Source organism: Oncorhynchus clarkii, chromosome 32 (assembly GCF_045791955.1).
Source record: "Oncorhynchus clarkii lewisi isolate Uvic-CL-2024 chromosome 32, UVic_Ocla_1.0, whole genome shotgun sequence".
In the NCBI taxonomy this organism is placed as follows: domain Eukaryota; kingdom Metazoa; phylum Chordata; class Actinopteri; order Salmoniformes; family Salmonidae; genus Oncorhynchus; species Oncorhynchus clarkii.
This window is the reverse complement of record NC_092178.1, coordinates 37,260,956-37,285,256: the sequence shown is the minus strand read 5'-3', so window position 1 is coordinate 37,285,256 and position 24,301 is coordinate 37,260,956. Positions and strand designations below refer to the sequence as shown.

Here is a 24,301-nt window from a genome sequence, read left to right as displayed (position 1 = left end):
GGCACATAATTGGCCCGGCGTCGTCCGGGTTGAATTGAATTTATTTTGGTTAACAGACATATTGTCACGACCTGACCTTAGTTCCTTTTTTTATGTCTCTATTTTAGGTTGGTCAGGGCGTGAGTTGGGGTGGGCATTCTATGTTTTGTTCTATGTTTGTATTTCTATGTGTTTGGCCTGATATGGTTCCCAATCAGAGGCAGCTGTCAATCGTTGTCTCTGATTTGAGAACCATACTTAGGCAGCCTGTTTTCGCCCTTGAGTTGTGGGTAATTGTTTTTTGTCTCTGTGTCTGCACCAGACAGAACTGTTTTGTGTTGTTCTATTTTTGTTATTTTGGTCGTAGTGTTCTGAGTTAAAATAAATATACATCATGAACACGTACAACAAAATGTACAATGTGGACCCAGAGGATATCACTTGAAACTATTAATTAAAACGCTTGTTTCCAAAGTGGTCCTCGATGGTAAATACAATAACAGATATGATTAAAAGGCAGGACAAAACCATAAATACATTCATTTATATTGACATCCTCAAAAGTGTCACTTTTCACTGCACTTCTCCCTAACCTTAAAAATCAACCATATTCATTTCACATTAAAACAATCTATTAATTGCACATCATACCGATCCTTCAAATAAATACACCTGACCAACCATGTCCAAATGAAAACCTTTGCCTGATTTTTAAGCTATTTTTTTTACCTTTTCTTTGCTTGATCTCCAAGGTATAGAAAAACATGCTCCTCGCAGTACTGTTTACTCTTGGGATTTTACAAGACATAACAGTAGCTCTGGTATTGTAACTGTGTTGGTTATAGACCATGTCAATGTGGTTTTAACCTGGTGCACGGGGGGGAGGTAGGCATTCAGCATATACCTGATAACATTATTTTGCATGACCTATGTGAGAGTGCTATTCATTGACTACAGCTCAGAGTTCAACACCATACATAGTACCCTCAAAGCTCATCACTAAACTGAGGATCCTGGGACAAAACACCTCCCTCTGCAACTGGATCCTGGACTTCCTGACGGGCCGCCCCCAGGTGGCGAGGGTAGGTAGCAACACATCTGCCACGCTGATCCTGAACACTGGATGCCCCCAGGGGCTCAGTCCCCTCCTGTACTCCCTGTTCACCCACTACTGCATGGCCAGGCACGATTCCAACACCATCATTAAGTTTGCTGATGACACGACAGTGTCGATGAGACACCAACAGCGACGAGACAGCCTATAGGGAGGAGGTCAGAGACCTGGCCGGGTGGTGCCAGAATAACAACCTATCCCTCAACATAACCAAGACTAAGGAGGTGATTGTGGACTACAGGAAAAGGAGTACCGAGCATACCCCCATTCTCATCAACGGTGCTGTAGTGGAGCAGGTTGAGAGCTTCAAGTTCCTTGGCGTCCACATCACCAACAAACTAGAATGGTCCAAACACACAAAGACAGTCTTGAAGAGGGCACGACAAAGCCTATTCCCCCTCAGGAAACTAAAAAGATTTGGCGTGGGTCCTCAGATCCATACAGCTGCAACATTGAGAAACTGGTTGCATCACTGCCTGGTACGGCAATTGCTCGGCCTACAGAGGGTAGTGCGTACGACCCAGTACATCACTGGGGCTAAGCTGCCTGCCATTCAGGACCTCTACACCAGGCGGTGTCAGAGGAAGGCCCTAAAATGAACTCAGAACAGTTTTTACCCCCAAGCCATAAGACTCCTGAACAGTTAATCAAATGGCTACCCGGACTATTTGCATTGTGTGCCTCCCCCTAAACCCCTATTTTACGCTGCTGCTACTCTCTGTTTATCATATATGCATAGTCACTTTAACTATACATTCATGTACATACTACCTCAATTGGCCCGACCAACCAGAGCCCAGTTAGCCAATGTGCGGGGGCAATCTCCATTGTGTCCCGCCACCCACCACCCGCCAACCCCTCTTTTACGCTACTGCTACTCTCCGTTTATCATATATCCATAGTCACTTTAACCATATCTACATATACATACTACCTCAATCAGCCTGACTAACCGGTGCCTGTATGTTGCCTCGCTACTGTATATAGCCTCGCTACTGTTCTTTTTCAGTCTTTTTACTGTCGTTTTTATTTCTTTACTTACCTATTGTTCACCTTATACCTTTTGTGCACGGTTGGTTAGAGCCTGTAAGTAAGCTTTTCACTGTAAGGTCTACTACACTTGTTGTATTCAATGCACGTGACAAATAAACTTTGTTTTGATTTGCATTCTCGTTTTCATGTTTTTTGATACCCCAATATACCAAGCAGAGCAGGCATAAATCAAAATGACACTGAATCAAGGTTGAGACGAGCAGTTTCTTAACTTTAATGTAAAAATATCTAGTGTTGCGATATGAGAGTGTCAATTTGTTCGCCATTTTAGAAAGAATTTTAGCAGCAATCAGGTCTCCAGAAAGGGATAGATCTAGGGACACTAGGTATTTCAGTTTTTTACTTTTTAATACATTTGCAAATATTTCAAAAAACCTGTTTCACTTTGTCATTATTGTGTATTGTGTGAAGATTGGGGGGGATCATGTAATCCATGTTGGGATAAGGCTGTAATGTAACAAAAGTGGAAAAAGGGAAGGGGTCTGAATACTTTCCAAATGCACTGTATATTTTTGTTCATCGTAGATCATGAAGTTATATCTAATATCTAGTGTTGCGATATGAGAGTGTCAATTTGTTCGCCATTTTAGAAAGAATTTTAGCAGCAATCAGGTCTCCAGAAAGGGATAGATCTAGGGACACGCCAAGATAAGTTACACTTGTTTTAGATTCAATCTCCTTGCCTGCACAGTTTACCTTTATGTTGTCAGCCCTAAGCAATCTACGTTTTGTTCCAAACAAAATCTTTTCAGTTTTTTTCCCAAAAAATGTAGTGACAATTTGTTGTCAGTCAACCAATCTCTAACAAAATGCAATTCCTTACTCAGGGTCTCCTCTATATAAACTGTATCTGGCATATCAATAACGTATTTAAGAAATAAGGGAATCCCTAAAATGTATCTCTGTGGTGCTCCACAGGATATTTCTTAGACCTAAACCAATTCACTGCTACATAGTTTAGACCCATGCATTTCAGTTTCATCAGGAGAATATCATGGTCCACAGTGTCAAAAGCTTTCTGCAAGTCTAAAATGACCATACCTGTATAGTTCCCCTTCTCACTTTCCTGCGTAATGTGGTCAAATAGGTGGATAAGGCAAGTATCAGTGGAATGAGCTGTTCTTAAGCAAGATTGTAGTTCATAAAGAGGTTTGTGCTCGAGAAGGTATCCCTCAAGTTGATTAAAAACTAATCTCTCAACAACTTTGGATAAGGAGCTGAGGAGGGGAGGGTTTGGCCGGCCGGGATGTCCTTGTCCCATCGGGCTCTAGCGACTCCTGTGGCAGGCCGGGCGCATGCACGGTCGCCAGGTGTACAGTGTTTCCTCCGACACGTTGGTGCGGCTGGCTTCTGGTTAAGTGAGCATTGTGTTAAGAAGCGGTGTGGCTTGACGGGGTCATGTTTTGGAGGACCCACAGCTATCGACCTTCGCCTCTCCCAAGTCCGTACGGGAGTTGCCGCAATGGGACAAGACTAACTTCAAATTGGATATCGTGAAAAAGGGATACAAATCATATTTTAAAAAAAATAAAAACAATTAAATGCATTTTAACAAAAAAACATTGTGTAGCATTTAAAAGCTATCAAGCTTCATGGGTATTATATTGAAAGACCGAATGAGGTGTCCCTGATATAGTGAGATTGCGCTTCTTGAACATTCTCCAGAGTGAGCCCTTTAGTACAAACAAAGATCTTTAAGAAGAAGTTGGTTCATGGTCAGCTCTTTCTTTCAATAAGCTGCAAACGCTTTGGAAGGTTAACATCCTCATGGAGAAAAGGACAACCGTTTGAGTCGTTCCTTAATTCAGTGAAGTGAAATTGCAAAATAGTTATCTTGCTCAAAATTGAACAGCACCTTCCTCAGGAGAATGAGAAATAATGCAAGCATGGTTAAGCAATTACGAGGGCTATATTCAGACAGGGAAAGGTTCTATGGAATAGCGCCTCATGGAACCTTGACCTTGATGGTTGTGTACAACAATTCCTACAAGCGGTTCAATGAGTCATTCTGGATCCAAGCCTTATATGAGAAACTCACAGCTGCAACTAAGCCAAACATCTCGTGGAGACGGTGTTGAGAAAATATAATTTTATCAAGAACTGTTATTATTTGAGGACGGCAGTATTTCTCCAACTTCATTCCGACTTGGTTTGTTTTCTTTTGCTCCAATTCTAATTTGAGAGAGAGAGAGAGAGAGAGAGAGAGAGATAGAGAGAGAGAGAGAGAGAGAGAGAGAGAGTTTACAGGCTGAGGGAAAACTGCAGGCTTTTGGAGAGAGTTCATTTTGTTGTGACGTTTAGGACCAATGTGTGTGCACACAGATGTGTGAGTTTTGAAGGTACAGTGCAGCAAAAGTTTGGTGTTGAAGGGTATCTGGCCCCAGAGATAGCAGCAAGGCATCTGGAGTCCAAGTGCACGTCATTCAGAAAGGTGCTGCAGCACCGGCTGCACCCTGGCCCATCTGTAGCTAGGGAACGCAGGCAGCAGACCCAAGGACACTGCAGGACAACCTTCTCAGTCTCTCAGGGTGTGTCCCGAAAGGCACCCTATATACAGTGTCAAGAAAAAGTATGTGAACCCTTTGGAAATACCTGGATTTCTGCATAAATTGGTCATACAATTTGATCTGATCTTCATCTAGATCACAACAATAGACAAACAGTCTGCTTAAACTAATAGCAATCAAATTGTATTTGTCACATACACATAGTTAGCAGATGTTAATGCGAGTGTAGTGAAATGCTTGTGCTTCTAGTTCCGACAGTGTAGTAATAATCAACAAGCAATCTAACCTAACAATTCCATAACTACTACCTTATACACACAAGTGTAAAGGGATGAAGAATATGTACATACAAATATATGAATGAGTGATGGTACAGAACGGCATAGGCAAGATGCAGTAGATGGTATAGAGTACAGTATATACATATGAGATGAGTAATGTAGGGTATGTAAACATATAAAAGTGGCATTGTTTAAAGTGGCTAGTGATACATGTATTACATAAAGATGGCAAGCTGCCGTAGATGGTATAGAGTACAGTATATACAGTGGGGCAAAAAAGTATTTAGTCAGCCACCAATTGTGCAAGTTCTCCCACTTAAAAAGATGAGAGAGGCCTGTAATTTTCATCATAGGTACACTTCAATGATGACAGACAAAATGAGGGGAAAAAACTCCAGAAAATCACATTGTAGGATTTTTTATGAGTTTATTTGCAAATTATGGTGGAAAATAAGTGTTTGGTCACCTACAAACAAGCAAGATTTCTCACAGACCTGTAACTTCTTCTTTAAGAGGCTCCTCTGTCCTCCACTCGTTACCTGTATTAATGGCACCTGTTTGAACTTGTTATCAGTATAAAAGACACCTCTCCACAACCTCAGTCAGTCACACTCCAAACTCCACTATGGCCAAGACCAAAGAGCTGTCAAAGGACACCAGAAACAAAATTGTAGACCTGCACCAGGCTGGGAAGACTGAATCTGCAATAGGTAAGCAGCTTGGTTTGAAGAAATCAACTGTGGGAGCAATTATTAGGAAATGGAAGACATACAAGACCACTGATAATCTCCCTCGATCTGGGGCTCCACGCAAGATCTCACCCCGTGGGGTCAAAATGATCACAATAACAGTGAGCAAAAATCCCAGAACCACACAGGGGGACCTAGTGAATGACCTGCAGAGAGCTGGGACTAAAGCAACAAAGCCTGCTTCGTAAGAAGCATTTCAAGTCCTGGAGTGGCCTATCCAGTCTCCAGATCTCAACCCCATAGAAAATCTTTGGAGGGAGTTGAAAGTCCGTGTTACCCAGCAACAGCCCCAAAACATCACTGCTCTAGAGGAGATCTGCATGGAATGGGCCAAAATACCAGCAACGGTGTGTGAAAACCTTGTGAAGACTTACAGAAAACGTTTGGCCAACAAAGGGTATATAACAAAGTATTGAGATAAGCTTTTGTTATTGACCAAATACTTATTTTCCACCATAATTTGCAAATAAATTCATAAAAAATCCTACAATGTGATTTTCTGGATTTTCTTCCTCATTTTGTCTGTCATAGTTGAAGTGTATCTATGATTAAAATTACAGGCCTCTCTCATCTTTTTAAGTGGGAAAACTTGCACAATTGGTGGCTGACTAAATACTTTTTTGCCCCACCGTACATATGAGATGAGTAATGTAGGGTACTTAAACATTATATTAAGTGGCATTGTTTAAAGTGGCTAGTGATACATTTTTACATCAATTAAGTGACTGGAGATGAGTCAGTATGTTGGCAGCAGCCACTCAATGTTAGTGGTGGCTGTTTAACAGTCTGATGGCCTTGAGATAGAAGCTGTTTTTCAGTCTCTTGGTCCCAGCTTTGATGCACCTGTACTGACCTCGCCTTCTGGATGATAGCGGGGTGAACAGGCAGTGGCTCGGAGCCATATCTGACAGACACTGCCACAGAACACACTATGTCACCTCACTACACTGGGAGAGGGGCAGCTGTTTCACCCTCGTTCTAACAGACGCAAGACTCCAGGGACTTTTAATGCCTCAATTCGTCTGGACATGGACTCTAGAAGGCGTCGGAAGCTTCCAACAGGTATGCTGGTCTACGTTGACTCCAACGCTTCCCACAGTTGTGTCAAGTTGGCTGGATGTCCTTTGGGTGGTGGACCGTTCTTGATACACGTGGGAAACTGTTGAGCATGAAAAACCCAGCGGCGTAGCAGTTGTTGACACAAACCGGTGCGCCTGGCACCTACTACCATACCCTGTTCAAAGGCACTTCACCCTCTGAATGGCACACGTACACAATCCATGTCTCAATTGTCTCAAGGCTTAACAATCCTTCTTTAACCTGTCTCCTCCCCCTTCAGCTACACCGATTTGAAGTGGATTTAACAAGTGACATCAATACGGGGATCATAGCGTTCACCTGCATGCACCTGGTCAGTCTGTCATGGAAAAGCAGGTGTTCTTAATGTTTTGTACACTCAGTGTAGTTACTGTATGGTAATGTTTTCACCCCAAAAATATATTGAAGCAGTCATTGAGGTACTTTTGGAAATTAAGCTAAGCACACAGATTGACTGGTTCATTTCCACAGGTTTTGGGCAGAGGTGTAATTGCTTCGATGTAATTAAAGCCCGTCTGTATGTTACTCCTCCCCAGCACTTTGAGTACAGACTACTGAGCATGCTGCATCACTTAATGGACACCTGAGACTGTACCTGCCAGTGCACAGGTGTTGTTCTAATGGGATGCCCCTCTGTGTGTCACCGGGGATTTACTCTCCTCTACTGAGGGGCCTCGGGCAATCACATGCATCCATCATCTCCTGACTGAGGGAGAGAAAGGAGGATGGGAGGGAGGGATTGGAAGGAGTGGGAGGGAGGGTGATGAAGAGCAGGATAGGGGGGGCAAATTAAGAGACAGAGAAGGAGAGAGAGAATATAGAGAGCGAGAGACAGGGAGATTGATAGACGAGGAGAGGAAAGAGATGCATACAGAGAGATATGCAGAGAGAAAAAGAGTGAGAGGGCTGGGTCTGGTGTCAGAGCATTCCTGTGTAGGTGTGAGCCACTTAGACACAGTGTGGGTGAACCAGTGGATAACTGCTATAATCATAGCTAGCCTACTGGCATTAACAGGCACTCAACACAGTGTTTGGGTGTTCGGTACCTTTGTTAACAGGTTACGGCATGGCATTTCGGCTTTCAGACAGCGCTGCCTGTTCTCCGGTGTGAAGTGTCAGAGGCGTGTACTTATGTCATAATGAACCTTGTCGCTGGGTAGATTAGCAGACTTTTGCATTCTTGCATTGCTTTACAGCTCCCATTCCTCATAAGAAAGCAGTACGTTATTGTTTTGCCACTCCAAGGACTGTATATGGTCATAGCCTCAGTCTGCCCTTCTTCCTGAAGTACCTTTTTGTAAATGTTTGAGTCTTTTCTGGGTTAGTTATCACAAGGCCAAGCAGAGCAGCCCTTGAGACTGGAGGTGGGTCCCAAATGGCCCAATGTTTCTTTTGACCAGGGCCCATAGTAGTGCACTATGTATGGAATGCGGAGTCATTTGGGACGCAGCCTAGGAGCCTGCGGTAACAACTGTAGACGAGTCAGTTAGTCACATCCCAGAAGAGAAGAAGTCCAGGATGCAGGGGGCTTCACATCCGGCTTCACAGCGGTACCCAACCCCCCCCGGCCCCAGGTTCATCAGTGCATAAACATGTGTCAGGGCCAAGGAAAATATTTGGAGAGGATGGATAAGACTCAGACATGTGTCAGGTTCGGGGGCTCCTTTGTAGAATGGCGCGTCTTGGTTCACCAGGGAGTTTCTCAGGTCAGAGACAACCCAGTAAATCACCTTATCAAAACTTCTGAGGGCTTCACACCACTGTCCAGTGTCAGAGATCTGTTTACAGAAGATGTAATTATGGTCTCGTCGAACTGGAATAAACAATGCGTAGTGTTCTATGTGTCAAATTTCTATCTGTGTCAAATTCTTGAAGATATTGGCACACTGCAAAACTGGTAAGTTTTTAGTTGTTTAAACCATGGCATTGTTGAATACTCGTTTCTGATTAGCTTGAAGCGCATTCTCGAGCGTGCATTATTTCCCTATAGCGCGCAGTATTTTTGCACGGTGGAATTCAATGGACCTGGTTGCCTTGGTTACACTCTTCCAGCATGTCTCCAGCCAGCCACTGTCTCAGATCTTCAAGTGTTTTGACCATGAAAAGAAGCAGGTTAAGAGAGAGAGAGAGAGAGGAAGTTGGCCCCTTTCAGCCCCCTGCTCTAGATAGAGTTACAGTAGGCCCGAGGGTAAGTTCTCACTCTCAGTCCTCTGTAGAGAAACAGCCCAGAAAGAATCGTGAACCCATGCAGTCCTCTGCCTCGGTTGGTGAGGGACGAGGGGGGCAATGACCCATGGAACCAGTAGCGTTTCCCTCCCCACCCAACCTCATGTGGCGAGTTCTGACAGAGGTACTGACAGAAAAACGAGGCGGCATGTTGCAAAGTGACTTGTGTAGGGACGGTACGCGATGGAGAGTACATTCATGCAACGCAGGTAGGGTGGATCTCTTTCATAAAGAGGTGTGGAGGTTTCTCTGGAAGACAATATCCTAAACCTAATACTACCTGGGATGACTTTTGTGTTGGTTGGAGTCTCTCACCCTGAAACTGCTCTTTTTTATCGGTTTCAAATGAGACCTCACAAGTGATGTGATGTTTACATCTGTGTAATGGTGGTTTCTATGTCAACGTAAATGTTGGAAAATCCATTAAGTCTCGACTTTACAGGAGACAGCACAATGGAGCCTTTACAAACAAAGGTGGCAGTTTTGAAACTGCAGTAAAAGTGCGGTAACTGAAGTCGACTGTGGTATTTTGGACACAGTATTTGCTGCATAGTGCAGTCGTACTGCACTCTGGCTGGAATCTTTTTTTTTTTTCTTAAGGGAGAAAAGGGAAGGAACAGTTCTTTGAGGTGGGACCTCTGCTCCTTCGATGGAGAGCCAAAGCCAAACAAGGCAGACAGGAAGCTTAGCTAGGGCATCACTGTCTGGGATCTGACTGTCAATGGGAAGTCACAGACCCCCCCCCCAACAAGCCTCCCAGACACACTGACCTGGAATAAAAAAAATGACAGCTGGAGACAGCTCTCCTTGCAGACCAAATGGACCTAACATCAACACAGCCCCAAGGATGTAGGCAGATAGCAGGGAACAACAGGGATTGTTTTCTTCTATATACTGTAATTATATTCGGCATGCATCCTGACATCCCTAGAAAAAAAAAGAAAGAGACTGTTAGATAACTTGTGGGGGTAAAAAAGGGTTGTAGCTTCAGGTTGTTAGACGCATCTGACGAGAAAGTCGATAATTGCACAGGGATACCATGCCACTGCAGGATTTCACACAGTTTTATTTCTGTTAATTCACCTCAATACAAAAGCCATCGGACATGTCTGTAATTGGCTATAGTTGGTTTTCACACCACTTCAGAAGAGGTTGTTTTCAGTTCGTGCCGGGGATTTCATGGTCCCATATATTTCCTGGAAAGCCGAGGAATCGTTTTGTCAGATCGTATTCTTCTGAGGGGGAACCACATGGTGAGATTAACCCAAGAGTTCCGGAGTTTATATTCACGTTGAGAGCTGATTACTGTCTTTTAGTGGACTCCCACTGCTCTCAAAAGATGTTTGGTACTTTTATAGTACGTCGGTCTATCAACTACGTAATACATAAAGGGGCCTTGTTCATGTTTACAGGGAGCACAAATGAGCTCTGTATTCCACACATGTCTGTCCTGGGCACCCTTCCTTCCTCACACAGTTTTACCGAGGGGAAGAGAGGGCGGAAAGGAAGAGAGCAGCCTCACACATTAAAAATGGTATTCTGAGAGACACTGGATGCTTCCCAAATGGCAGATTATTCCTTATGGGGAACTACTTTTGACTATAGCTCTATGGGCTAAATCCCTGAAGGGGATATGGTGCCGTTTGGGATGCAGTCACTGTGAGATGTGCTTTGGTTCCTTAACTTTTCAATATATTAATGTAGTGGCAACTCACTTACTCATTATTGAAGGTGAGGCATTTATCCCCCCCCCTGACTTATGGGACTTTATGGGACTTTTTTTGGGGGGGGGGGTCAAATGGTACAGATAACACCCCCAATATGTTGAATATAAATCATTACGTTGTTATTCTCCCCCAGACTGAATAAATATCTTGTACCAAGAAGATAACGCACATCCCTCTGTTTGCGTAACGCATTGTGATATAAAAGGGGACTTTCGGGAATAAATATGAGTCCAAGCTGCTGTTATAGACCTTCTATTGTATTGTTTGAGATGGCTTAAAGTGGACGTACCATGTTTAAAGTTAGAGGCTTGAATGGCTGGATGGATATGCATTTAAAGAGCCTGGTACCCGATTTGCATAGCTGGGGGAAGTAGGGGTGCTGAAGCACACCCTGAAAAATCATTCAGAAGAAAAGAAAAGAAAAAAAAATCACCAAAGTACTGCACTGGGCCTTTACTAGTATGAGTGGACCGATATTGATGCCTGTAAAAATATTTTTCTTGATCAAATAATATGGGAAACAAAGTATTAATTTACCATCCTTACAAACCAGTTAATGTAAATGTACATTACCGTATTGTATGTAGGCTAGGTCATCTAGGTTTGTACATTGAGGCATACAGTACCTTTGGAAAGTACTCAGACCTCTTGACGTTTTACACATTTTGTTACGTTACAGCTTTATTCTTTTTTACCTCATCAAACTACACACAATATCCCATATGGACAAAGCAAAAACATGTTTTTAGACATTTTTGCTAATTCATTAAAAGGAAAAAACTAATGAAATATTTTATTTACATAAGTATGGGTCTCGGAGCTCTACTGACAATTCCTTTGACCTCATGGCTTGGTTTTTGCTCTGACATGCACTGTCAACTGTGGGACCTTATATAGACAGATGTGTACCTTTCCAAATCATGTCCAATCAATTGAATTTAACACAGGTGGACTTCAATCAAGTTGTAGAAACATCTCAAGGATGATCAATGGAAACAGGATGAACCTGAGCTCAATTTCGAATCTCATAATAAAGGGTCTGAATACTTATGTAGATAAGGTATTTCTGTTATATATTAGAGTTTTTATAGATTTGCAAACATTTCTAAAAACCTGTTTTCGCTTTGTCATTATTGGGTATTTTGTGTAGATTGCTGAGGATTTATTTATTTTTAATCCATTTTAGAATAAGGCTGTAACGTAACAAAATGTGGAAAAAGTCAAGGGGTCTGAATATTTTCCGAAGGCACTGTCAATGGTTTGTGATGATGTGGCTCAGTTGGTAGAGCATGGCTCTTGCAATGCTAGGGTTGTGGGTTTGATTGCCACGGGGGACAAGTATGAAAATGTATACACTCACTGCTGTAAGTTGCTCTGGATAAAACCGTCAACTAAAATGGATAAAGAGTGAGTAGACCATTTCAGTTTTCAGATAGCAATAAGTTGCATTTAGGGCCTCCCGAGTGGCGCAGTGGTATAAGGCACTTATACATTGCAGTTGTAGCTGTGCCACTAGAGATTCTGGGTTCGAGTCCATATATCAAGATGTCATGGACCCCCCCGGTACTGCTGCTCATTCCGTTCACCACCTCCGGAGGTCTACGTCACCGGCCTTCTAGGCGTCACTGAACTGGATTCATTACCACCAACCCCGGGCTGTTTTGACTCATTACGCACACCTGGTTCCCATTCCCCCTGATTAGTATGTTTTATATGTGCCCTCTGTTCCCCATCGTCCTCGTCAGTTATTGTTACCATGTCCGTTGGTCCTGTGAGTACCCATGCTGTTGTATCGGCTTCCATGCTACGTATTATTGTCCACTTGTTTTACGGGTCTCGTCTTGTGTATTATTTAGAGGTTTGCACCTCGCTCTTTTGTTTGGGTGGAGAAAATAAAAAAAACAGTACGTATTCCTGCGCCTGTGACACAAGCAAGTATTTATTTTTTATTCCACAGATTAACTGTTTTGTACAGATAATTATCAGACTCAAGTTACAAATGTAGGTAAACACTCAAATACATTTAGTAAAATGTATTTCACAAAACTAGTGCACTGGGCCTTTACTAGTCCTGTATTAGCTGACCGATATAGATGACTTCAGTGCGGCCATTATTTTTTTCTATATCCCCCCAGTCAGAAAAAAATCGCAGCACCCTTGTCCCCAAACTATGCCGATTTGTATCAATCTAGAAGTTCTACGTTCACACATCTGAGTGCATGCACATCTGTTCATCCGCAAGTAAAACATCCCCCTCAGAACAGGAAAAGACTTGTGTAACCAGAGCCGATTGGCCCTCATATAAAATTGAGAAATATGCGCGGTGTGTAAGGCTCTGACGAGCTGCTGAAAACCTGTGTCACGAAGCCAGAGTCTGGGGAACAATCACACATTCCAGTCTAGGACTGTCAGGACCCTCAGATCTCCCCTTCGTGTTTTAAGAAACAGCCACCTTCCCCGAATGATGTGGCTGAATATCCCTGTGCCCGTAGGAGCTTCAGCTGCATGCCAATGACTCTGTAGTCCTGAATAACTCATGTGTAGGAAACATACCAAACATATCTCTCCCCGGAGTGTTATTGGCCTGCAGAAATACCTCTGAATGGGAAAACTATATGCCCTTTTTTTCTGAAAGTCTGCCTGAATAGTCCTCATTTATAAGCACAAATGAACATGGTTGCTTAGCCGTAGGCGGCATTTGAACTCTACGAACTGGTGAATACTTCCCTGAAAGTATCGGACATTGCGATGAAGGAATGGAAGCTTTGGTCTGCTCTTAATGCTACTCTTCCGATTAGGGCTGTATAATAGCCATGGCTGCTCTGGATCCTGCACATTAGTTCTCGCCATTGATGCATGCTTCAATGCTATCTCCTGCCCACACAGAGCAAGTATTGACTCATTGACGAACACTCCCTCTACAGTATTTCTATGTGTTTTCGTGAAGCCATAAGGGCACTTTATAGACTGACACAGTAGAAATGCATTTATCCTGCTTTCGGGGGGGAACCGTCTCCACCTGCCTTTTATTAGCACACACCGTAAACCTGTCGCTTCGGATCCTATTTATTTAGGTGAACTCTGACCTTTTTCCCACCGGTCTCCTCTGCGATCCAGCACATTAGGCTGAAGGGGTTTGGGAACACAGCTGTGTGGCCAGATTGCATCCATCGCTCTCTCTAGAGTCTCCCCCCAGTGAGGCGACCCCTGACCCCTGTGAAAATCTAACATACGCATAAACAAGACTGTTAATGTTTGGCCGTGATGTATAGTTGCAATTCATCTGAGGTGGCTTTACTTCGCATGCCTCACAGTTACACTAAACTAAAATATGGCTCTTCATATTTGGTCGTCATATTTCACAAGCGTAATCTGTAGACATGACAGCAGAGTGGAATTTGGATCAAAATGCCTGTAGTAAATTGATTGAGTTGTGGGACGTCATCATAATTCACAGATATTGTTCTCTGTCAGTCTTTTATTTTCTTTATCACTCTTTCCATCTCTAATTGTGTCATTCCATCTCTCTCAGTGTGTACGTCAAAGACCAGCCTCTGTAGTTCCAAAGTTCTCCTTGCTCCAGTAGTCATAGCATGCTACAGGCATTCCTCTTAGAGCAGTGTAAGCTTTGCCTGTCAGCAAGATTTACCACAGTAGCTTCTGTGCCCTGCTAATACCCACACATCATGCCAAACGGGTTGCACACTGCCAGACTCTAATCCAAGCATCTTATCAAACCCATCGGCACATTTCTAGCAAGAACACATCTAGACCGTGACTGGTGGCTTTGGAGTGGGGGTTTCTCGACAGCTGCTCAGGAGCGAATGGGAGTGAGAGAAAAAGAAAGTGAGAACAGTCCAGAATCCCCAGAATGGAGATCTTTCATCAACAGCCTCCCCCCGCCCCTTCTGCTATGGTTTCAGGTAAATGTGTGGGCAACCGGTTGTGAGGGCTTGCAGGGAGAGAAAGGCTAACCTGTAGCTTAGTTGGTAGATCATGACGCTTGCAACGCCAGGATGGTGAGTCTAGTTCCCACTGGGGCCATCCATATGAAAACGTATGCACTCACAACTGTAACTCCCTTTGGATAAAAATGCTAAATGGCATTTCTTATCTTATTTTTGAGCGGTAACATTTGTCCCCCCGTCCTCCCTCAGCCCAGTGCAGCAGTGAGAGGATACCACAGCAGTAAGACGGCCATGAGCCCAGCAGGCTTCAGCTCCCAGTGGACCAGCGGTGTTCAGGAGGCCTGGAGTGGCCACACCGTCTCCTACCCCCGTGCCAGCCTGCACTACCCGGCCCACCACCACCACCCCACGCATGCCAGCTATGGCTACTGCCTGGGACAGCCTGCAGTGAGTACTCTCGAACACATACTGTACAGCTATGCTCACTGCATTCTCCATTGCACTCCCTTTGCTCTCTCATGCCTCCCCTTCTCTCTCTCTCCACCTCTCCACACTCTCTTCCACCTTCCCTGTCTCTCTCAATCTCCTGGGTCCCTGATTTATTACCGTACATTTTACACTAAATATCTGCATGAGCCATCTCTGAAAAGACTCTTCCTGAGTCTTTTCAAATCAAATTGTATTGGTCACATACACATGGTTAGCAGATGTTAATGCGAGTGTAGCGAAATGCTTGTGCTTCAAGTCGACAGTGCAGTAATATTTAACAAGTAATTTAACAAATTCACATGACTACCTTATACACACAATGTAAGGGGATGGGATAAGAATATGTACACTACCGTTCAAAAGTTTGGTGTCACTTAGGAATGTCCTTGTTTTTGAAAGATTTTTTTGTCCATTAAAATAACATCAAATTTATCAGAAATACAGTGTAGACGTTGACTATTGTACCTGGAAATGGCTGATTTTTTATGGAATATCTACATAGGTGTACATTATCAGCAACCATCACTCCTGTGTTCCAATGGCACGTTATGCTAGTTAATCCCTTTCATTTTAAAAGGCTAATTGATAATTAGAAAACCCTTTCGCAATGATGTAAGCACAGCTGAAAACTGTTGTTCTGATTTAAGAAGAAATAAAATTGTCCTCCTTTAGACTAGTTGAGTATCTGGAGCATCAGCATTTGTGGGTTTGATTACAGGCTCAAAATGGCCAGAAACAAAGTACTTTCTTCTGAAACTCGTCGGTCTGTTCTTGTTCTGAGATATTAACGCTTTTCCATGCGAGAAATTGCCAAGAAACTGAAGATCTGGTACAACGCTGTGTACTACTCCCTTCACAGAACAGCGCAAACTCTCTAACCAGAATAGAAAGAGGAGTGGGATGCCCCAGTGCACAATGAGCCAGAGGACATGTACATTAGTGTCTAGTTTGAGAAACAGATGCCTCGCAAGTCCTCAACTGGCAGCTTCATTAAATAGTACCAGCTAAACACCAGTCTCAACGTCAACAGTGAAGAGGTGACTCCGGGATGATGGCCTTCTAGGCAGAGTTGCAAAGAAAAAGCCATATCTCAGACTGGCCAATAAAAATAAAATATTTAGATGAGCAAAAGAACACAGACACTGGACAGAGGAACTCTGCCTAGAAAGCCATCATCCCGGAGTTGCCTCTTCACTGTTGACGTTGAGACTGGTGTTTTGCGGGTACTATTTAATGAAGCTGCCAGTTGAGGACTTGTGAGGCGTCTGTTTCTCAAACTAGGCACTCTAATGTACTTGTCCTCTTACTCAGTTGTGCACCGGGGCCTCCCACTCCTCATTCTATTCTGGTTAGGGCCAGTTTGTGCTGTTCTGTGAAGGGAGTCGTACACAACGTTGTACGAGCTGAAAATATGCATGAATGAACATTTTCCGAAGTAAATTGCAGAACAGAGCAAAATTCTGTACATTGATAACCAACTGTTCCGAGACACCAAGGCTACTCGATGGCTATTCTAAATAATACAAAGTTCACATAGAGGAGATGAATGGAACACCCAATAATATCCATGGTAGGGATTGTAGTAAAAAACAGGAAAACAATCAAATACACCAATTGATAAAGAAATAAACTATAAGTATATATCATTCAAGATAGGGAATGTTGTAAAATGTATTCTAGTTTATATTTATATCATTTATAAATAGATAAATTAAACCAGCCCCGTCGCAGACACCGATGTCTTGCTCCCAGACAAACTAAACAACTTATTTGCTCGCTTTGAGGACAATACAGTGCCACTGACACGGCCCTCTACCAAAATCTGTGGGCTCTCCTTCCCCGCAGCCAACGTGAGTAAAACATTTAAAAGTGTTAACCCTCGCAAGGCTGCCGGCCCAGACGGCATTCCTAGCCACGTCCTCAGAGCATGCACAGACCAGCTGGCTGGATTGTTTACGGACATATTGAATCAATCCCTATCCCAGTCTGCTGTTCCAACATGCTTCAAGAGGGTCACCATTGTTCCTGTTCCCAAGAAAGCTAAGGTAACTGAGCTAAACGACTATCCCGTAGCACTCACTTCCGTCATCATGAAGTGCTTTGAGAGACGAGTCAAGGATCATATCACCTCCACCCTACCTGATACGCTAGACCCACTCCAATTTGCTTACCGCCCCAATAGGTACACAGACGACGCAATCGCTCTGCACACTGACCTAACCCATCTGGACAAGAGGAATACCTAGGTGAGAATGCTGTTCATTGATTACAGCTCAGCATTTAACACCATAGTAACCTCCAAACTTGTCATTAAGCTTGAGACCCTGGGTCTCGACTCCGCCCTGTGGAACTGGGTCCTGGACTTTCTGACGTGCCTCCCCCCAGGTGGTGAGGGTAGGGAATCAACATCTCCACCCTGCTGATCCTTAACACTGGGGCCCCACAAGGGTGTGTTCTCAGCCCTCTCCTGTACTCTCTGTTCACCCATGACTACATCGCCATGCACGCCTCCAACTCAATCATCAAGTTTGCAGACGACACTACAGTAGTAGGCTTGATTGCCAACAACGATGAGATGGCCTACAGGGAGGAGGTGAGGGCCCTCAGAGTGTGGTGTCAGGAAAATAACCTCACACTCAATGTCAACAAAACAAAGGAGATGATCGTGGACTTCAGGAAACAGCAGAGGGAGCACCCCCCTATCCACATCGACGGGTCAGTAGTGGAGAAGGTGGAAAGTTTTAAGTTCCTCGGGGTACACATCACGGACAAACTGAAATGGTCCACCCATACAGACAGCGTGGTGAAGAAGGTGAAATACATCCACTGGTACACCTCCAATTGACTCAAATTATATCAATTAGCCTATCAAAAGTTTCTAAAGCCATGACATAATTTTCTGGAATTTTCCAAGCTGTTTAAAGGCACAGTCAACTTTGTGTATGTAAATTCTGACCCACTGGAATTGTGATACAGTGAATTATAAATGAAATATTTGTGGAGTGGTTGAAAACCGAGTTTTAATGACTCCAACCTAAGTGTATGTAAACTTCCGACTTCAACTGTACGTCTCGTGTCTGAGCCGTTGAAATGTGACTCTACTTTGTCTCGTTACTGACGGTTAGCTTGTTTGGTTGCCTTGAGGGAATAACTACACTGTTTGTATTCGGTCATGTTTCCAGTCACCTTGCCATGATTAAAAGCAGTGGTTCGCGCTTTCAGTTTTGCGCAAATGCTGCCATCAATCCACGGTTTCTGGTTGGGGAAGGTGTTAATACTCACCATGGGTACAACATCACCGATGCACTTGCTAATAAACTCACTCACCGAATCAGCGTATACATTAATGTTGTTGTCTGAAGATGTCCGGAACATATCCCAGTCCCCATGATCGAAGCAATCTTGAAGCGTGGAATCAGATTGGTCAGACCATCGTTGAACAGACCTGAGCATGGGCGTTTCCTGTTTTAGATTCTGTTTATAGGCTGGGAGCAACAAAATGGAGTCATGGTCAGATTGGAGTCGTGGTCAGAAGTCGTGGTCAGGAGGGCGAGGGAGGGCTTTGTATGCGTCGCTGAAGTTAGAGTAGCAATGATCCAGATTTTTGTCAGCCCGGGTCGTGCATTCGATATGCTGATAAAATTTAGGGAGCCTTGTTAAAATCCCCAGCTACAATAAATGCATCTTCAGGATATGTGGTTTCCAGTTTACATAAAGGCCAATGAAGTTCTTTCAGAGCTGTCGGGGTGTCTGCTTGGGGGGGGGGGACATATACATGGCTGTGATTCAAATCTAAGAGAGTTCTCTTGGTAAATAATGCGGTCGGCATTTGATTGTAAGGAATTCTAGGCCAGGTGAACAAAAGGACTTGAGTTCCTGTATGTTATGATCACACCATGACTCGTTAATCATAACGCATACACCGGGTGGCTGTACTGACTGATAAAGTGTCCCGAGTGAGCCATGTTTCCATGAAACAGAGAATGTTACAATCTCTGATATCTCTCTGGAAGGCAACCCTTGCTCGAATTTCTTCTACCTTGTTGTCAAGAGACTGGACATTGGCGAGTAGTATTCTCGGGAGCGGTGAGCGATGTGCCCGTCTACGGAGCCTGACCAGAAGAACGCTGCATCATATGTAATCATGTAGTAAACAAATTAAAATACATTTTACATTTAGATTCTTCAAAGTAGCCACCCTTTGCCTTGATGACAGCTTTGCACACTCGTTGCATTCTCTCAACCAACTTCATGAGGAATGCTTTTCCAACATTCTTGAAGGACTTCCACATATGCTGAGCACTTGTTGGATGCTTTTCCTTCACTCTGTGGTCCAACTCATCACAAACCATCTCAATTGGGTTGAGGTCGGGTGATTGTGGAGGCCAGGTCATCTGATGCAGGACTCCATAACTCTCCCTCTTTGTCAAATAGCCCTTACACAGCCTGGAGGTGTGTGCAAACCAGATGGGATGGCGTATCACTGCAGAATGCTGTGGTAGCCATGCTTATTATGTGTGCCTTGAATTCTAAATAAATCATAGACCGTGTCACCAGCAAAGCACCTCAACACCATCACACCTCCTCCTCCATGCTTCACGGTGGGAACCACACATGCGGAGATCATCTGTTTAACTACTCTGCGTCTCACAAAGACACAGTGGTTGGAACCAAAAATCTAATTTGAACTCATCAGACCACAGGACAGATTTCCATTGGTCTAATGTCCATTGCTCGTGTTTCTTGGCCCAAACAAGTGTCATTCTCTTATTGTTGTCCTTTAGTAGTGTTTTTTTGCAGCAATTCGACCATGAAGGCCTGTTTCACACAGTCTCCGCTGAACTGTTGATGTTGAGATGTGTCTGTTAACTCGGTGAAGCATTTATTTGGGCTGCAATCTGAGGTGCAGTTAACTCTAATTAACTTATCCTCTGCAGCAGAGGTAACTCTAGGTCTTCCTTTCTTGTGGCTGTCCACATTAGATACAGTTTCATCATATCGCTTAATGGTTTCTGCAACTGCGCTTAATGGTTTTTGCAACTGCACTTGAAGAAACATTCAAAGTTCTTGAATTTTCAAGATTTACTGACCTTCATGTCTTAAAGTAAAGATGGACTGTCGTTTGTCTTTGCTTATTTGAACTGTTCTTGCCATAATATGGACTTGGTCTTTTACCAAACCACCCCTACCTTGTCACAACACAACTGATTGGCTCAAACACTTTAAGAAGGAAGAAATTCCACAAATGAACTTTTAACAAGGCACACCTATTAATTGAAGTGCGTTCCAGGTGATTACCTCATGAAGCTGGTCAAGAGAATGCCAAGAGTGTGCAAAAAGCTGTCATCAAGGCAAAGGGTGGCTACTTTGAAGAATATATTTTGATTTGTTTAACACTTTTTTGGTTACTACATGATTACATGTGTGTTATTTCATAGTTTTGAAAAACCCTTGAATGAGTAGTTCTGTCATGAAATGCAATAGATGGCCGTTATCACCCCCAGACACACCTGGCTAATTTGATAGGTCGTAATAATCCGGCCGAAGTGGAGTCTTGTTTAGGCATGTAGGTAGCTATTTTAACAATGAACCAGCATAATCCGTACTCATACTGCTTCCAATACAAACATTGTCATAGCTGTGTTATGAATCTGCAGGTAGCTAAAGCTTACAAACTAGGTTCAATTGTAGCTAGCTAACATTAGGCTATAACTAGCAATGCAAATGGGTTTCTGATTTTAATAATATTACTACAAAGATCATAAATGTAACGTTAGCTAGTGAGCTATCAAGCTAACATTTGCAAGCCACTGTAACTAACAGTATGCTTTAACTTGCAATAAAAACTACTTTCTGACAAAATTTGAAAGTTATATTTGAAAATGTAGCTAGACTCTTACCCGTATACATAGATGAATGCTTCCCGGCAGACGGGAACCATTTAACTTAGTTTTGTTTGTAGCTACATCTTGGGTGTGTTCGTAAATTCAATCTGGAGTGCTAGGGTGCACACTCTGGGCGTTTGTAAATTCAGAACGTTGTCAGATTGTCCATTTGTGTATTCAGAGCGTTTTGCTCTCGGAGCGTTCAGAGCTCACTCTCGCCGAGAGTTCTGACCTCATAATGGCAGTCAAGCACCCAAGCTAACGTTGGCTACTTCCAGGACAAATGAGAGACAATCTCACTCTGACCATTTTACTCGCCCTAGCAATGCTGGTTAAAGGCCCCCCCCCCCCCCCCGCAACAGCCAGTGAAAGTGCATTGTTAAATTCAAAACAACAAAAGTCTCATAATTAAAATTCCTCAAGCATACACGCATTTTACACCACTTTAAAGATACAATTTTCGTTAATCCAGCCACAGTGTCTGATTTGAAAAAGGATTTACAGCGAAAGCACCACAAACGATTATGTTAGGTCACCACCAAGCCACAGAAAAACACAGCCATTTTTTCCCAGCCAAATAGAGGAGTCACAAAAAGCAGAAATAGAGAAAAAATTAATCACTAACCTTTGATGATCTTCATCAGATGACACTCATAGGACTTCATGTTACACAATACATGTATGTTTTGTTTGATAAAGTTCATATTTATATATAAAAAAAATCTGAGTTTACATTGGCGCATTGGTTCAGTAGTTCTAAAACATGTGGTGATATTGCAGAGAGCCACATCAATTTACAGAAATACTCATAATAAACATTGATAAAGATACGACTATTATACATGGAACTTTAGATAAACTTCTCCTTAATGCAACCGCTGTGTCAGATTTCAAAACTTTACGGAGAAAGCAAACCATGCAATAATCTAAGTACTGCTTTTAGACAACAGAGCAGCCAAAAAGATACCCTCCGCCATATTAGGTAGTCAACATTACTCAGAAATAGCATTTTAAATATTCACTTACCTTTGATGATCTTCATCAGAATGCACTCCCAGGAATCCCAGTTCCACCATAAATGTTTTGATTTGTTCGATAATGTCCATCAGTTATGTCCAAATATCTTCTTTTGTTAGGGTGTTTGGTAAACAAATCCAAAAGCGCGTTCAGATCGCGCTGAACGTCGGACGAAAAGTTCAAAAAGTTCCGTTACAGCCCGTAGAAACAAACAGAATCCTCAAAACAGGTTCTAAATACTGTTTTCGTCTGCCATATGAGTTCTGTTATACTCACAGACATCATTCAAACAGTTTTAGAAACTTCAGAGTGTTTTCTATCCAATACTACTAATGATATGCATATATTAGCATCTGGGACAGAGTAGGAGGCAGTTCACTCTGGGCACGCTATTCATCCAAAAGTGAAAATGCTGCCCCCTATCCCAAAAATGTTAAGGTGTTTTCATTTCATCCAGCGCGTTAGTGACTGTAGCTGTGCTACTGGCAACAATTTAATTACGCCTTTTTTGCCGACGTTTACCGACACTGGCCATATTCAACGGGTGTTGAGCGTTCGTAAATTCATCAGTTATTCTGCGCTCTAGCTCAGTCAGACGAGAGTGTGCCAGAGTGAATTTACGAATGCACCCCTTGTTTGGCCAGCGTTGTGTCAAGTCACTCCGGTTCACACTAGCCGTGCCATGTGAAACTGATCTGTTGATAGCGCCTGCTAAATTCAGGTCATCAATGTTGTTGAGAAAAGTAGCAAAACTTTTGTAGTTCTCGATGGCTAACGTTATATCTTTCAAAAACGGTGCGGTAGAAAGACTATCAACACATACTGAACAGCTCACCTTATACACAGAAGCATGCTACATGGCAAACCAATCCAAACTCACCTCCCGGCATGTCCAGCCCATCCATTATCTCAGCCAATCATGGCTAGCAGGAAGGTTCCTACCTTTTTCCATGGCTAAACAAACTAGGCTCGTAATTTAACAATTTTATTCGTATTTATGGATGGAATACAAGTTTGTTAAAGGCACATGATCGTTAATATATTGAGGATCCACGTTTCCAAATCATGAGGATCCACGCTTCTTTGAAAATAATAATAATAACTGATCTTGCCTACAAGCAATACAATACTCTATTATTATGGTGGAAGATTATAATACAGTTTTAAATACCTCAATGGACCATAAAGGAAATCACACTACAAACTATCACCCTCATGCACTTAAGGAAATAATGAATATCATTGATATATTTGAACTAGTGGCTATATGGAGGCTTAAATATCCTGACCTAGTGAGATATTCAGTGCCTTCAGAAAGGATTCAGACCCATTTACTTTTTCATGTTACAGCCTTATTCGAAAATTGGTTAAATCCAATTAAAATCCTAAGCAATCTACACATAATAGTAGAGGTCGACCGATTATGATTTTTCAACACCGATACCGATTATTGGAGGACCAAAAAAAGACGATACCGATTAATCGGCTGATTTCTTTATTTATTTGTAATAATGACAATTACAACAATACTGAATGAACACTTAATATAACTTAATATAATACAATAAGAATCCATTTAGCCTCAAATAAATCATGAAACATGTTTAATTTGGTTGAATTAATGCAAAAAAAAGTGTTGGAGAAGAAAGTAAAAGTGCAACATGTGCCATGTAAGAAAGCTAACGTTTAAGTTCCTTGCTCAGAACATGAGAACATATGAAAGTTGGTGGTTCCTTTTAACATGAGACTTCAATATTCCAAGGTAAGAGGTTTTAGGTTGTAGTTAATATAGTATTTATAGGACAATTTCTCTCTATACCATTTCTATTTCATATACCTTTGACTATTGGATGTTCTTATAGGCACTTTAGTATTGCCAGTGTAACAGTATAGCTTCCGTCCCTCTCCTCGCCCCTACCTGGGTTCAAACCAGGAACACATCAGCAACAGCCACCACCGAAGCATCGTTACCCATCTCTCCACAAAGCCGCGGCCCATGCAGAGCAAGGGGAACAACTACTCCAAGTCTCAGAGCGAGTGACGTTTGAGCGCGCACCCCGCTAACTAGCTAGCCATTTCACATCGGTTACACCAGCCTCATCTCGGGAGTTGATAGGCTTGAAGTCATAAACAGCAGAGCTGCTGGCAAAACGCACAAAAGTGCTGTTTGAATGAATGCCTACGAGCCTGCTGGTGCCTACCATCGCTCAGTCAGACTGCTCTATCAAATCATAGACTTAATTATAACATAATAACACACAGAAATAC

At 42.9% G+C, this 24,301-nt stretch overlaps 1 protein-coding gene across 1 annotated transcript in view; it reads left to right on the top strand.

The window, feature by feature from the left end:
• Positions 1-24,301, top strand: part of LOC139391584 (RNA-binding motif, single-stranded-interacting protein 3-like) — a 345,137-nt gene that overhangs the window by 67,790 nt on the left and 253,046 nt on the right. The window contains exon 3 of the mRNA XM_071138959.1: positions 14,892-15,089. Within this exon, the coding sequence (XP_070995060.1) occupies positions 14,892-15,089 (198 nt within the window). The remainder of the gene's footprint in view (positions 1-14,891; positions 15,090-24,301) is intronic.